This window comes from Megalobrama amblycephala, linkage group LG21, assembly GCF_018812025.1.
Source record: "Megalobrama amblycephala isolate DHTTF-2021 linkage group LG21, ASM1881202v1, whole genome shotgun sequence".
Classification (NCBI taxonomy): domain Eukaryota; kingdom Metazoa; phylum Chordata; class Actinopteri; order Cypriniformes; family Xenocyprididae; genus Megalobrama; species Megalobrama amblycephala.
In genome coordinates this window covers 19,996,293-20,011,664 of record NC_063064.1, presented here as the reverse complement: position 1 = coordinate 20,011,664, position 15,372 = coordinate 19,996,293, and the positions used below count along the sequence as shown (strand labels likewise).

At 36.4% G+C, this 15,372-nt stretch overlaps 1 protein-coding gene across 3 annotated transcripts in view; it reads left to right on the top strand.

The window, feature by feature from the left end:
* Positions 1 to 5,352: 5,352 nt before the first annotated feature.
* Positions 5,353 to 15,372, top strand: part of camk1gb (calcium/calmodulin-dependent protein kinase IGb) — a 28,753-nt gene continuing 18,733 nt past the window's right edge. The window contains exons 1-3 of one of the 3 annotated variants that reach the window (XM_048173075.1): positions 8,871 to 9,153; positions 9,613 to 9,656; positions 12,544 to 12,655. In XM_048173075.1, the coding sequence (XP_048029032.1) occupies positions 12,570 to 12,655 (86 nt within the window). In that variant the 5' untranslated portion in view covers positions 8,871 to 9,153; positions 9,613 to 9,656; positions 12,544 to 12,569. Of the gene's footprint in view, positions 5,520 to 8,870; positions 9,154 to 9,612; positions 9,657 to 12,543; positions 12,656 to 15,372 lie in introns of those variants that run through there. The other 2 variants (XM_048173073.1, XM_048173074.1) reach the window with 2 other exon arrangements.

Here is a 15,372-nt window from a genome sequence, read left to right as displayed (position 1 = left end):
TTTTACAGTAAATATTTAATTAAGCCTATTTATTTATTTATTTAATTATTTTTAATTTATTTTATATATTAATTTATTTATATTGATTCATTACCTTATATTTTTTCCTAAATATTTATTTACTATTTTAATTAATTATAGTTTATTAATTTCTTATTTTAATTTATTTTTTACTCATTTATGTATTTATTCAAGAATAACACAAATGTCTCTGCTACAGATACTGCTAAAATAGATGCTGTGACATCTAACATCTCTGTGATAACTGTAGTCTCAGAGCAAATTTCTCACATTAAGCAACTTTACGGACTCAGAATATGTGGAATACAGTGCTTGAGTTGAATGGATTATGTTTATGGTGCTTTAATATCAATTTTAAAGCTTGGCAGCCCCAGTCCTCCAGTTTTATGGTATGGAAAAGAGTTTCTTCAAATTATTTTGTGTTCCACATATGTCACTAGAATGACATGAAGGTTAATGATGATATAATTTGTGTGTGTGTGTGTGCATGTGTGTGTGTGTGTGTGTAGTATAGTATGAATTTAAGATGTCTTCTAGCATGCAGGGCACTTTCAAGACCTAAAAATGCTGTCCTTACCGCAGGACCTTAAAGCGTCCGCTTTGCAGCAGATCTAGGATCAGTTGACTTCAGATGTTTGATAACTGGATCAGGTACGCTGGTCCCAGAGCAGCACACCCTGCAGGTTAATCCAATTTGACACATTTCTCACATGGGTCATAGATGGGTCAAGATGGAGATTGTCAGTAAAGATACTGAAGTGAGCTCAGATCAGACACGCTTATTCTCAGCAGATGCAGAAACCTGTAATTATATGCCATCTGTGCGCTCCTCCATCAAGAGCTGTACTGCTGCACAGCAGATGCTCATTTGATTTGATGAGTATGTTTCTGCTTCTTAATCATGGCCGTTTTAATCACTGATACTTTATAAATTACATTTGCTGTTCCTCCGCTAGAGAATCAATTTGATTTGAGAAGGACAGAGAGAGAGAATTGATTAAAAAAGAGCCCATTTTGGAGCTACAGTAGCATTAAACAATATCGATGTTGAGAATACATTGCTTACAATATGACTTGCAAATATAGTTTCCATAGTCTTATGGACAACTGTTATCTCCTTTTTTTTTTTTCTAGTAAGCTTTTGTTATGGAAAAGAGCATCAAAAAATCCTACCTAATATCTTCTTTTGATTTCCACAGGAGAAATGACATGACAGTGAGTAAATGATGACAGACTTTTCATTTTTATGAAGATATCATTCTTCTTCTCACTCTTTTTGTCCTATTATTGGTTACTTTATCATCATCATCCTTGTCATGTGTCCTGTAACCTTCTCTCTTTCTCCATTACCCTCTGACACCTTTCATTTTCTCTCACACCTTCAACCAAACACCCAATGTGAGTTACATAAGGCATCATTGTTCATCAACGCTTTCCAGTGACATCGCTGTCAGATTATCTCTGGCTTTAGATGAGAGCTGAAGCACAGTAGAGGTTTGTCAGAGATAATCAGCTTTGATTTGACTTTAATGATATCGCATTTTACCACAGAAAACATTGTTTCTGCATATTAAGATCGGATAAAAGTATAAAAATAAACACTTCACCTATAAGCACTATACGTCTAAATGCACACTGTAATTTTACACTAGTACTGTACTATGTTGTTATACTAGAATATTTTCTAGATTTAGTTTTCTCTTCTCCATTATGTAACATCATTAACTTCTGCTCGTACATGTAGAGGCTGTAAGTCAATTGTTCTGCTCAAAATTACATTAATAACAGGCATTTTGAAGCCCGTCGCTGTGAGTCCTGCTGTGCTGCGAACACATTTAGACATTTAGGGGCTGTTTGAGTTGGCAGAGTGACTGATGCGCTGGCAGTCGAGATATGCAGCAAATATGACTGAACTAAAGCCAAAGGAAAACAGGATGAAGTCCAGGAACTAAACAATTGTTCCAGAACAGATTCAAAGCTAGATGCGGTCACATACGGTATAAGTGAGTAATTGTAATTGAATAATATCTCCTGATAAGAGACTCGCAGAGGTCCAGCAGAACCATTTAAAGAGCTCAGGATGAAAAGACTGTTACTTGTTGGACTTGCATAAGTCACACCATCTCAGGTGAATGACTGTAGATTACCTTAGCTGCTCCAGTTGGGTTCAGTTGAGTTCATACGGTTCAAAAGTTTGCTGTCACTTTTTTTTTAAGAAGTTGATACTTCTATTCAGCAAGGATGGATTAATTTGATCAAAATTTGCTTTCTGCTCATCAAAGAATCTTGAAAAAAAACACTATTATGGTTTCCACAACTGTTTTCAACATTGATAATAATAAGAAATGTTTCTTGAGCAGCAAATCAGCATATTAGAATGATTTCTGAAGGATCATGTGACACTGAAGACTGGAGTAATGATGCTGAAAATTCAGCTTTGATCACAGGAATAAATTACATTTTAAAATGTATTCACACAGAAAATACTTTCTTGAAATCATAATAATATTTCACAATATTTCTGTTTGTACCGTATAAATAAATGCAGCATGGGCGAACGGAACCCACAATTCAGTTCGGAAATGCATGACATCACCAATTCAAAGTAAATGGGAAGTGTTAAAGGATTAGTTCAGTATTAAAATTTCTGATAATTTACTCACCCCCATGTCATCCACGATGTTCATGTCTTTCTTTCTTCAGTCGAAAAGAAATGAAGGTTTATGAGGAAAATATTTTAGGATTGTTCTCCATATAGTGGACTTCACTGGGGTTCAATGGGTTGAAGGTCCAAATGTCAGTTTCAGTGCAGCTTCAAAGAGCTCTACATGATCCCAGATGAGAAATAAGGGTCTTATCTAGAGAAACAATTGGTCATTTTCTAAAAAATTATAAAATTATACTGCTCTGCGATGCACCACACATTACATAATCACGTTGGAAGTTTTGAACATTTTAAAGTTGAAGGAGAAAATGAGTTTTCCACTCTACCGTGGTTCTTTCGCCTACGCGTGACCTTTCCAACGTAATGCATGGCGCGTCGCAGAGCAGTGCAAGATGAGCATTTATGTTTAAAAAGTCTATAATTTTTTTTTTTTTTTTAGAAAATGACCAATCATTTCACTAGATAAGACCCTTATTTCTCGTCTGGGATCGTGTCGAGCTCTTTGAAGCTGCACTGAAACTGACATTTAGATCTTTAAAACGTTGAACCCCAGTGAAGTCCACTATATGGAGAATAATCCTGGAATGTTTTCCTCAAAAACCTTCATTTCTTTTCGACTGAAGAAAGAAAGACATCTTGGATGACATGGGGGTGAGTATTATCAGGAAATTTTAATTCTGAAGTGAACTAATCCTTTAACGCTGACGCCGGTGTCACTAATAACAAGGGATTTTGAATTCTACATACAGTATCTCACAAAAGTGAGTACAGCCCTCACATTTGGGCAACCATTTTATTATATGTTCTCAAGGGACAATACTATAGAAATGAAAATTGGATATACTTTATTGTGTAAATAACTGGCAACAAAAGTGCAGTGAACATGTCAAAACTGTGTCCAAAGTGTCAGTATTTTGTGTGAGCACCATTGTTGTTTAGCACTGCCTTAATCCTCCTGGGCATGGAATTCACCAGAGCTGCACAGGTTGTTGCTGGGATCCTCTTCCACTTCTCCATAATGACATCATGGAGCTGCTGGATGTTAGACACATTGCGCTTCTCCACCTTCTGCTTGAGAATGCCTCACAGGTGCTCAATAGGGTTCAGGTCTGGAGACATACCACTCTTTCACCTTCAGCTTCCACAGCAAGGCAGTTGTCATCTTGGCGGTGTGTTTGGGGTCATTATCATGCCGTTCAGCCCAGTTTCTGAAGGGAGAGCATCATGTTCTGCTTCAGAATGTCACAGTACATGTTGGAATCCATGTTTCCCTCAATGAGGCGCAGCTCCCCAGTACCAGCAGCACTCATGCAGCCCCAGACCATGATGCTACCACCACCATGCTTGACTGTAGGCAAGACACAATTTTCTTGGTACTCCTCACCAGGGCGTCGCCACACATGCTGGACACCATCTGAGCCAAACAAGTTTATCTTAATCTCATTAGACCACAGGACATTGTTCCAGTAATTCATGCTCTCGGACAGGTTGTCTTCAGCAAACTGTTTGCGGGCTTTCTTGTGAGCCAGCTTCAGAAGAGGCTTCCTTCTGAGATGACGGCCATGCAAACCGACTTGTTGCAGTGTGCGGCGTATGGTCTGAGCACAGACAAGCTGACCTTCCGCTTCTGCAACCTCTAAAGCAATGCTGGCAGCACTCATGCATCTGTTTTTTTTGAAGCCAGCTTCTGCACCTGACGCACAGCACAAGGTCTCAACTTCTTTGGCCTGTTCCGAGTGGAACCCGTCTTGGAAAATCCTTTCTCTATGACCCTGGCCACTGTACTGTAACTCAGTTTCATGGTGTTACCAATCTTCTTCTAGGCCATCTTTGTGGAGAGCAACAATTCTAATTCTCAAATCCTCAGAGGGTTCTTTGCCATGCGGTGCCATGTTGAACATCCAGTGGTCAGTATGAGAGAATTGTACTAAAGCACCAAACTTTAACTGCTCTAACACATTTGTATGGTCCTGTCAAGCAGACAAAAACATGAACATGATGAATAGGACATGTGGCTTTGCATGGTTAAAAGACGAAGAGCTATTATCAATTAGGGTTTACTCACTTTTGTTGCCAGCTATTTAGACAATAATGGCTGTATGTCAAGTTATTTTCAGAGGACAGTAAATCTATGCTGCTATACAAACAACACATTGATTATTCTAAAATATATCCAAGTTTCATTTCTATAGTATTGTCCCTTGAGAAGTTGCTGAAATGTGAGGGGTGTACTCACTTTTGTGAGATACTGTATAGTCCTTTTAATATAAAGCATGTAGCATTGATATAATTCACACAGAAACCAGAAAAATCCTAGCTAACCAGACAAGGAGGGTAGTAACACTTTTCAACACACAATTTTGGCAGAAAAACGTGTATGGTTAGTCATTCTGTGAGATGACGTTATTGCAGATGTTTGTGTATGTTCTATTAAATATCTAGAGCAAGTGTGAGATTTGCTGGAAGTGAATCGCATCCTCTATGAATCATCTTAGGTGGAAACAGGTTTCTCGTCTCCACATTCGTATTCCCATATACGCAAACCACCCTCCCTGAAATAGAACTATCTAGAGATCTTCATGTCCGGTTATCTCCCATGTTTCCTTTTCCCACCATGGCAACACTGTACACAGAGTGTTTTAATGAGAGAACTGTCTCTTCCCAGGTACATAATTTCTCCTAGGATACATATGACAACATCTTGCAAATAAGTCAGACTTTCAGTGGCGTTCCTGAGAGCGTAACGTTTGCCACTGGACAATTTTGCCAGCGATGCCATCATATTTCATCAAGAAACACAAAGCACTGGTCAACAAAAAACAACATCACAAAGGTAAGCCTCTGACTTATTTGACTGAATTTGTTTCACATGGTTTAAAAACCTTTTGATTTAAAGGCTTTTGCTTAAATGCTTGAAATTCTGTTCAGCAAATGAATAGTTCTGTACACAAATAATTGTGCATACATATGAATTTGCTTAAACATTTTTACAATTAAATTTTGGAATTTTTAAAATTGTAGAATTTTAAAAACTTCTAAAAATGTTTAATAGGTTTGATTACATTTAAAATAAATTAAATAAAAAATCAGTATTATATCAAGATTCAAAATATAAATTTTGAATAATATATAGACAATTTTACAATTTTATTTTTACACTTTGCTATATTTTGACACACAACATATATATAGTTTTATTTATTTTTGCATAGAGATAATGAGAATTGGTCAAGAAAACATAAATAATTGTGTCAAAAAATTTTTGTCTTGTAATTTTGGGGTGAAATGTGGCCTGATGTAATGCTTGTTTTTACAAAAAATAAAAATCAGTAGGTGTGTACAGTTTTGAATGCCATATTTTATATATATATATATATATATATATATATATTATATAATAAAACAACCAAAAAAGATCAATAATTTTTGACCAACCTTTTGACTGCCAGCGAACTATTTAAAAAGTATACATCTATACATAATGATATCTTATAGTAAATATTAATATTTGTATTGTAGACGGTGGTCTTTAATGTCGTTACATGTCCAGTAATAAGAGAACTAAAATTGCCGTTTGAGATTTACTCAAGCCTATTAAAGGAGGAAGTGTCACACTGCGTTTTATGAGATTATCTGACTGGCCCAACAGGTCGCATGCAGTAATCTAACCCTTGAGCTCACCGTATGTTGCAAAACAAAACTCTGATGCGGCCCTTCACAGGACATAAAGTTTTTTTTATTTTAGTAATGTCTTTTCAGTGGCTTAATATAAAATGTGTGATTCAAAAAGCCACTAATCCCATAAACTCACTCTTATGATACTGAGACACGTACATAAACTCTGCCTCATTCCTCTTCCAAGAGCATCAGGCTATAGTTCACACCAAAATGACAAGAATTGTGTTTTTGTGACAATTATGCACTTTTTCTTTACCAAAGAATTACAAAAAATATTAATTGCAAAGCTGAGAATGTGAGACTTTGAGCTTTATCATCTTAAAATTGATGCCACAATGAAAAAAAAGAGAACTAAACTAATTTTAATAGTCCTTTTTCTTTTCATTCTGCTGTGAAATGTGACCTGAACATGTTTTTCCTAATGCATTCACATGCATTATAGGGTTAAGTCACCTTACCATTACTATAACTCACACATCTGTGAAATGCCTTATGAATGTGTTTGTCTAAATAGATGTTGAGTGGTTATGGTAAAACAAGACATTTAACCTTGATTGAACCTACAATAAGAAATAGGTGCACTTATTGAGGAGAATCATGCTGCAGTGCACATTTTTTAAGTCGACTGAATTTCATGTGGATGTGAACAAATTTCATAGTCCTGAGCCATATTTAGAAACCAGACTTGTGCCATTTAAGCATCCACTTGGCAATGTGCTGAATACCTTAGCAACCATAGCAATGCCATGGCATTGTGGCGTAGGAGTTTTTGCACATGCAAACACCACTCACATTTTCAGAAAAGTTTGGTTTATTATCAGATAATGTTTTATTGCTAATTCCACCATGTTTTAATGGCAAGTCCCTTTAAGGCAAGTCTTTCAGGCAGCTATTTCAGTCATGCAAATACAGCTCCTATCTCTTTGAAACATCAAATTCTCCCAAGCTATTCATCAAGCTTACGATTGACACTGACAATGCGCCAACAGACAGGACAGAGCAGGTTACTTTTGAACATGATGAAAAATGATATGAAGTCTCAATGTCAAATTTGGTAATTTTTAAAGAAGTTTAAAGGGATAGTTCACCCAAAAATGAAAATTTGATGTTTATCTGCTTACCCCCAGGGCATCCAAGATGTAGGTGACTTTGTTTCTTCAGTAGAACACAAATGATGGTTTTTAACTCCAACCGTTGCCGTCTGTCAGCCGAATAATGTGTGTCAATGGGAACTTCTACTATAAGAGTAAATAAAACTTGCTTAGACAAATTCAAATTAAACCCTGCGGCTCGTGACGACATATTGATGTCCTAAGACACGAAACGATCGGTTTGTGCGAGAAACCGAAAAGTATTTATAGCATTTTTTACCTCTAATACAACGGCAGTGATGTTTCGCGCTTATACTTCAATGAGTGCTAGACATCACTGCCGCTGTCAGAGCGCGATCAGACCTCACTAAGCGAATGCTGAATGCAGTTGGACATAGTGGTGTTTTAGAGGTAAAAAAATGATATAAATACTGTTCGTTTTCTCGCACAAACTGATCGTTTCGTGTCTTAGGACATCAATGTGTCGTCACGAGCCGCAGGGTTTAATTTGGATTTGTCTAAGCAAGTTTTTTTGACTCTTATTGATAGAGTTCCCATTCAAATGCATTATACGACAGACAGACCGCAACGGTTGGAGTTAAAAACGATCATTTGTGTTCTACTGAAGAAACAAAGTCACCTACATCTTGGATGCGCTGGGGGTAAGCAGATAAACATCAAATTTTCATTTTTGAGTGAACTATCCCTTTAAACAATAAATACACTTTTGTTGCTCTTTAATGTGTCGTGACAGATCACTGTAGCGCCTCAGTTCAAACAGCTTGTGAACCGATCACCTTCCTACTAGTTTATTGCATCAAATAAACATGAATGAACAAAAGTAGGAATGTTGTTTCAACCACGGAAAGCGTCAATTACACATTTTTTCAAGTTCAAGTCAACCAATGTTAATCAACAAACTGACTGCTTTGTCGGGATAAATGGCGGATTCGGCGTTATGATTGGTTAGATCGCCTGTCAATCAAACTCCCAGCGAAGGGTCAATTGACAGAATACATTATATATTTTTGGTGTTCCCAAATAGCAAAAGAAAAACTCAACAACAGTGTTTTCACAACTTTCAAAAAGATGGAAAAAATAGAAATCGATTGATAACAGCAGTCAGAAGAGAGAAAGATGTCAATATTACCGTCACTCTACCGTTTTATTTAAAAAAAAAAATGAAAATATAAAAAACTGTAAGATTTATGATGCTGATGACCGACCATTAAAACGCATCATTACAGTCCGTGAAAAGGCTCCATTTGCGATTGGCTCTTTTATTTAGAAGGCTGTACCTATTTCGACATTTTGCGCGTTGCACTTTCTCACTTTCATAATAATATGAGTGCACCGGCTACCGACATCCTTGTCCATGTAAAGTAGATTTTAAGTTTAAGTTAGATTTTAGTCTTTATTTAAACTAAGCATTTTGTGTACATGTGCTGTCACAAAATGTTAAAGCTTGATATGCCCGATGATCACCTAGACAAGGCGATATGCTGACATCACATGCAGACAGTCATTACAAGAGACCTTGAGAATCCGCCTCTGGCCGCTCCTCCTTCATTGACAGCCCGTGTAATCTCCAACCTGTTGGTTATTTCTGCTCCTCTCGACGAGCTTAATCTGTCCAGACTGCAGCGGGCTTTTGGCAGGAGAGTCAGAGCGGGGCATCTTTTGCGCACTTGTCTCTAGGTAAGTCAATGGACGGGACGCTGACCCGAGTAAAGCCGATTTCTGTCCCATTCACAGAGACGAGACGAGACTGAGGCTGCTGCGAAAACAGGTCACACTTTCAATTACAGTGCTCATGTTAATGTGCAATTATCCATTATATTTGTATGCAATACATGGGCATTGTAATGTAAAGTGTTTTTTTTTTTTTTTTTTCAAAATACTATTTTATCTGACAGTTGTATTGCTCGAGTGCGCGCAACAATTGATTAAGAAAGCAATTGGATTAATGAGTGATTTGCAAAATTTAAATGCTTGTTTTTCATCCCGTGCACACTGAGGATGGTGCATATGAAAGATTTTTGCATGCACATGCATTTGGGACGCGTTGCAAATGTCTATATCGTTGAGATCTGCTCAGCATCCTCTCTCCTCGCATCTCATTCTTTGTCACTGCTGTCCTTGCTTGAGCCTTGGTAGTTTCTGCAAGAGACAAAAATCGTGCTGGAGTTACAGACCTGAAGGTAAGGTCGCTTCTGCCTACTGTATGCATGCAGCATCAGAATGCACATTGTGAAAGATGATTAATGGATCACATGCGTGTGGTTTAAAGGTGCACGCTTAAGACTTTGAATATAAGTAATGATCGTCAGTCAATGTATGGGACATCTTGCACCGGGACATGCGCCGCGTGCATGTATTTAATGATCCGTGCTGAGCTGCATGTTTGTGTTTATGATGGTCTCGTGAGCTCAGCTGCGAAATATGAGTGGTTAGTCCACACAGACCCCCTGTACATTAAAGGGGCTGCAGAGGAAAGACAAAACCAGACACGTGCAGAATGTGCTTTAATGTGAGCAAAGAGCAATGCAACATCTTTGCATTGATTATTCTGCATTGTTGTGGATTGCAAGATACATTTTAATATCTGATATAGTAACATTAATTGCGAGTATACTGTGATTAGGAGTGGTTTTGTTTGTTTTGAACCTTTTGAAAAAACTAAAGAAACTAAATAGTGTTTTTTTTTTAAATGAATATGCATTTTCATTAAATTTATATTGAATTTAATATTTTATCTTCATTTAAATGTTTGTACTTTTAATTATTAATTAGGGCTGTCAAGCAATTAAAATGTTTAATCTAATTAATAACATGATGTGGCGATTAATATAATTAATTGCAATTTAATCGCACATTCATTTTGGCTGAGAAATCACCCCCAAAAGATCATTTGAAGTCATTATTGTGTAAAGCATCAAATAGACATGGCAAAAAGTAGCTTCAGAAATAAATATTTTATTCGATTCAGCATAGACATTTTTACACATGAACTTTTGGAACATGAGGTTGAGTAAATAATGACTGAATTTTTATTTTTGGGTGTACTATACCTTTAATTTTATTTGTATTTTATCAATATGGAAGTATGAAATTATTGTTTTTCTGAATAAAATTAGACTCTAAATAAGAAAACTAAAACTGCCAGTAGGTGGCGGCAAGTGTCTTAATGATTACAGTTAATTAATTCATTCGATTCATTCAAACAAAATTCATTCAGGAGTTAAGTAAATGCTTCTCTTCAGGCTTGTTGGACAGTGTAGCAGCATGTATAGCATCAAATTTAAAGTTGTAAAGTACCGCAAGAGCGATTAGAGTTTTTATGTATTAAGTTTTTATGAATGGTCCCCTGAATCATTGAACTTTATATATAAAGTTTTGCTTTGTTTTTAAATTTTTCATTGGCAAAATTGAACAAAATAGAGAATATTGTGTCTAAAATAACACAATATTAACTTCTTATTTACTGAACCGTTGTATAAAATCAGTATTGCATTTGCACTCGTTAGGCTATGGGACAATAACTCGTTTGTCTTGTATGATATTGCTCACATGATCTAAATATGAGACAAAAACTCAAACAGGGGCATTGTTGCCCCCATATTTTTAATTTTAGGGATTTTTGAACATTATCTTCATTGCGCAGTGAGATGTTGCCCTGCATCATATTCGTCATCAATCAACTGTATGTATTGCCAGATGAACTACATAGGTCTGGGGCAGGGCAAGTGCATTAAATGCGTTAAAAATTGTAACGTGCTATTTTTTACCTTAATTAATTAATCTAATTAATGAGTTAACTCGACAGCCCTAATATATATATATATATATATATATGTATGTCTGTTATGGCACTGGCATTGACGATAATGATTGCATGCAACCATGGTGCTTTTTTGAGACCTGCAGTCCATTCTTGACTCGTAATTGGATAATCCTTTTCTCTTTAGGTTATCTAATTTGTCTATTGTGGTCTACTAATAGTCTAAAAATTACCCCCATTCCATTTTTGTACCTCATTGTACTTAACGACACTCTTAGTGGCAAAATAAGTGATATTTTTGGCTATTGAACCTATAAATTAGAACTGACCTTGTGAACTCAGGGGGTGAATTGTTTTAAGGTCAACTCAGAAGATCAAGAGTCTTTAACCTGTTATATAAGTGGAATGAGAGCGAGACTTACCAGAATTTACCCTGTACTGCTAATCCCAGAGAAGTCTTTTTATGTTGGAAGTCAAATCTATTGGATTGCATGTATATTTGAACACCTATTATGAAAAAAACTCAGTAGACATGGTGAAAATGAGCAATTTCTGCTGTCTTTGTGTGCAGTTGATGGGTTGTACAGATGTGTTTTGTTGAAGATGATGGCTTTATCAAATACATCCAGTCACTTAGACTCAAAATGATTGGGTGTATTTGATAAAGTCGTTTTAGAGGCATGTGGGCTCCTTTGTGTTGGGTTTGCACAGGTGAAAGGTCTAGTTGCATGTCTGCATGAATGCAACCCCAGAGATATTCCAGTTAAAATAGAGCCAGATGTATTTTCAGATATTTCACAAAACTTGACTAAACTCCATAAATATTAAGACGCACATCTGTACACTGACCAGCCAAAACCTGATTAGCGTTTTCTGACAACCATCTTAAAGCTATGTAGGACAGCCAATGAGGAGCTGTGGAATTTTTCAAGAGTTGAGCGCAGGTCAGTGACACACTAAAACAGGCTGTTAGATGAACACACATCAGTCAGGACTGAAGCTATCGACTGTCCATCAGTAGATCATAGTGAACATGAGATTTGAGCTGGTTTCTGCTTTGCATCTGGAACCTTAAAGGATGCAAAGGCGTTTTTGATGTTTCATGTTGATTTGGAATTCTAATTGGATTTATATTAGGAATCAGGCCTCATGGCTCCTGGATTGTTAGGGATTGTTTTAGCTGCAAATAAAGGTACATTCGAAAATCTTTGATTTATTGCTCACTTTTTTCAGAACAGATTGTCACAGATCACAGGTCTTTGTTGGTCACTTTATGAAGAGGTTTCTTTTTTTTTTGTCCTCGCCAGAAATCCCTGTAGAAGCTCACACAGAAATGGGGCGAAAGGAGGGCGACTATGATTGGAAAAAGAGCACGGATAACATCCAGGATGTGTTTGAATTCATGGATGTGCTTGGAACGTAAGTACAAATTTAGTTCCTCTTATTATTCATTGTAAAAGCTGTGAATGGTTTTATAAACATAGTTTTGTCAATAGGATATTTTATTTTGAAGGTAAATAGTGATATTTTATTGTAACAAAGTGATACAAGCTGATAATAAAATAATTTTTAGATTTTAAAAAAAGTGTAAATACTGTGCTAAAATGTAGTTTATAGTGCACATTTAATTTAAAAAACTCAAAGTTTTTTTTTTTTTTTTTCCCTGAGTATTTTCCAGAAAGCTTTTCCTCACCCAAAGTGTCCGGTAAAAAACGGACCCAGAGTGATTATCCAATTTTACCGTGTGGGACACTTGGTAATTCAAGGCTTGGCATTTGTGAGATTAGTGGTTCATTCAAAAAAGCCTCAGGAGCTTCAGCTTTAATGGCGTCTTTACATTGTTTGATAAAGAAAATTTACTTAAAGGGATAGTTCACCCAAAAATGAAAATTCTGTCATCATTTACTCACCTGCAAGTTGTTCCAAACCTGTATAAATTTCTTTGTTCTGCTGTAAACAAAGGAAGATATTTGGAAGAATGTTTGTAACCAAGCAGATCTCACCCCCCATTGACTACCATAGTAGGAAAATAAAATACTATGGTAGTCATTGGGGTGAGATCTTCCAAATAACTTCCTTTGTGTTCAGCAGAACAATGAAAGTCGTACAGGTTTGAAACTACTTGGGTGTGAATAAATGATGACAGAATTTTCATTTTTGGGTGAACTATCCCTTTTAGTAAATGTGTGATTTTTATTTTTTTTGGTATTAAATACTTTATTTTATCCCAGTTTAATATGCAGAACCAAGTAAACCTTTCAGTTTGAATCCTTTAAAAAGTGTAAACACTACTGGGTAACACTTTACAATGAGGTCCCATTAGTTAACGTTGGTTAATGCATTTACTAACAACTGTTCATTGTTAGTTCATTTTAGCTCAGGTCCATTATTAGCAGATACAATGTTTGATTTTAATAATATTTTAGTAAATGTAGTTCACTAATGTTGAACCTTATTGTAAAGTGTTACCCAGTGTTGGTGATTATAACATTGCTTTGTTTATTCATTTCACTCAACCAATTGCATGAGTTTGGGGGTGGGACTCTTTATTTGACCAGCCAATAGCAGATGGAAGAAATTCACAGCTTCATTCTTTATAAATCTCTCCAACAGTGTAGCATTAGCCTTTAGCCACGGAGCACAGCCTCAAACTCATAGAGAATCAAATATAAACATCAAAATAAATACTTTACTCACATAATTCGAAGCATGCATACAGCATGCATGACGAACATCTTATAAAGATCCATTTGAGGGTTATATTAGCTGTGTGAACTTTGTAAATGTGCTGTAATATAATCGAGAGCTCGTGTGGCAGGGAGCACGCGAATTAAAGGGGCGGTGCGCTGAAAAAAATCAGTGCATAGTTAATGATGCCCCAAAATAGGCAGTTAAAAAAATGTATTTTAAAAAATCTATGGGGTATTTTGAGCTGAAACTTCACAGACACATTCAGGGAACACCTTAGACTTATATTACATCTTGTGAAAAAGCATTCTTGGGCAACTTTAAGTATTTTAAAAATTGGTTTGAATGAATGATTCATTTACTCGCTTATAAATACTCGTTTTTGAACGAATCTCTTGAATGAATCGTTTAATCACAAATAAATTAAGTCACTTGTCGCCACCTACTGGCTTAACAATGTAATGATACAATCATTATTTGAAGCGCCAAGTTACTTCAAAAGGTGATTTGCTCTATTTTGACTGCGTCCGTAGACATCAGTGTTTATATCCGAACTATAAACTTTTATCCCAGCTCTTCTGTGATAATTTGAATATTTGCAACACAGAAATAATGATTTTGTGTGGTTGAAAACACTGTTTGTGAAGCAGTTTCATATCTAAACTGCTCTCTCTGGATCAGATCTTGTGATTCTGTCAAAGGTTTAATCGACACAAGAATCGTAGTCATTTAGGAATGAGATCGTGTGGGTGTTTAAATCGAGATCGTGATCTTAACGATTAATCTTGCAGCTCTAGGAGAAATGTTCAGGAATCTTTAAACTTTTTTGTAGTCTGTTTGATGATGCTACACATTTCATCTTGGAAAAAAAATATTATTTAGATTGTGAATGAACTTTAAATCTGTAAGCTTATATCGATTATCCCATCTGAGCTACTTAATAGGTCTCAGACTGTAAACCAGACAGCAATGATCCGGCCCTGTTGTCCTGAACCCGTTGTGATGTCATTGCTGACTAGACCATGAGCTCTGCAGACATGAGCAGATGTACACTGTCTTTGCTGACAGTACAGCGATCACTAAGCAGAATAATGTTTCGTCAAGGCCGTTGTCCCTGAACACAGACACTATGAGATCAGAAACATTATTTGGGACGTTTGCTTCCATCCATGTTTTACGGAAGTTTGCAACTAAATAATCAGCTAAAGTGTGACCCAAAAGTCTTAGTCTTCATCTGATTGGCTGATGCTGCTTGTTGAGGGTTGAGAGTTTTATTCAGTGGAGTCTGTTTCAGGTCGCCCTGCGTCTGTAGGTGATTCAAGGGTAAAGCACAGGTTCTCTTTGGCAGACAACAACAAGGATCACGGACGCCAGGGAACAGCTAACGGGATGGAGACAGCTTTGTGATAATCTACCGGGCATGGCCTGCAATGTGCTATTACATTACG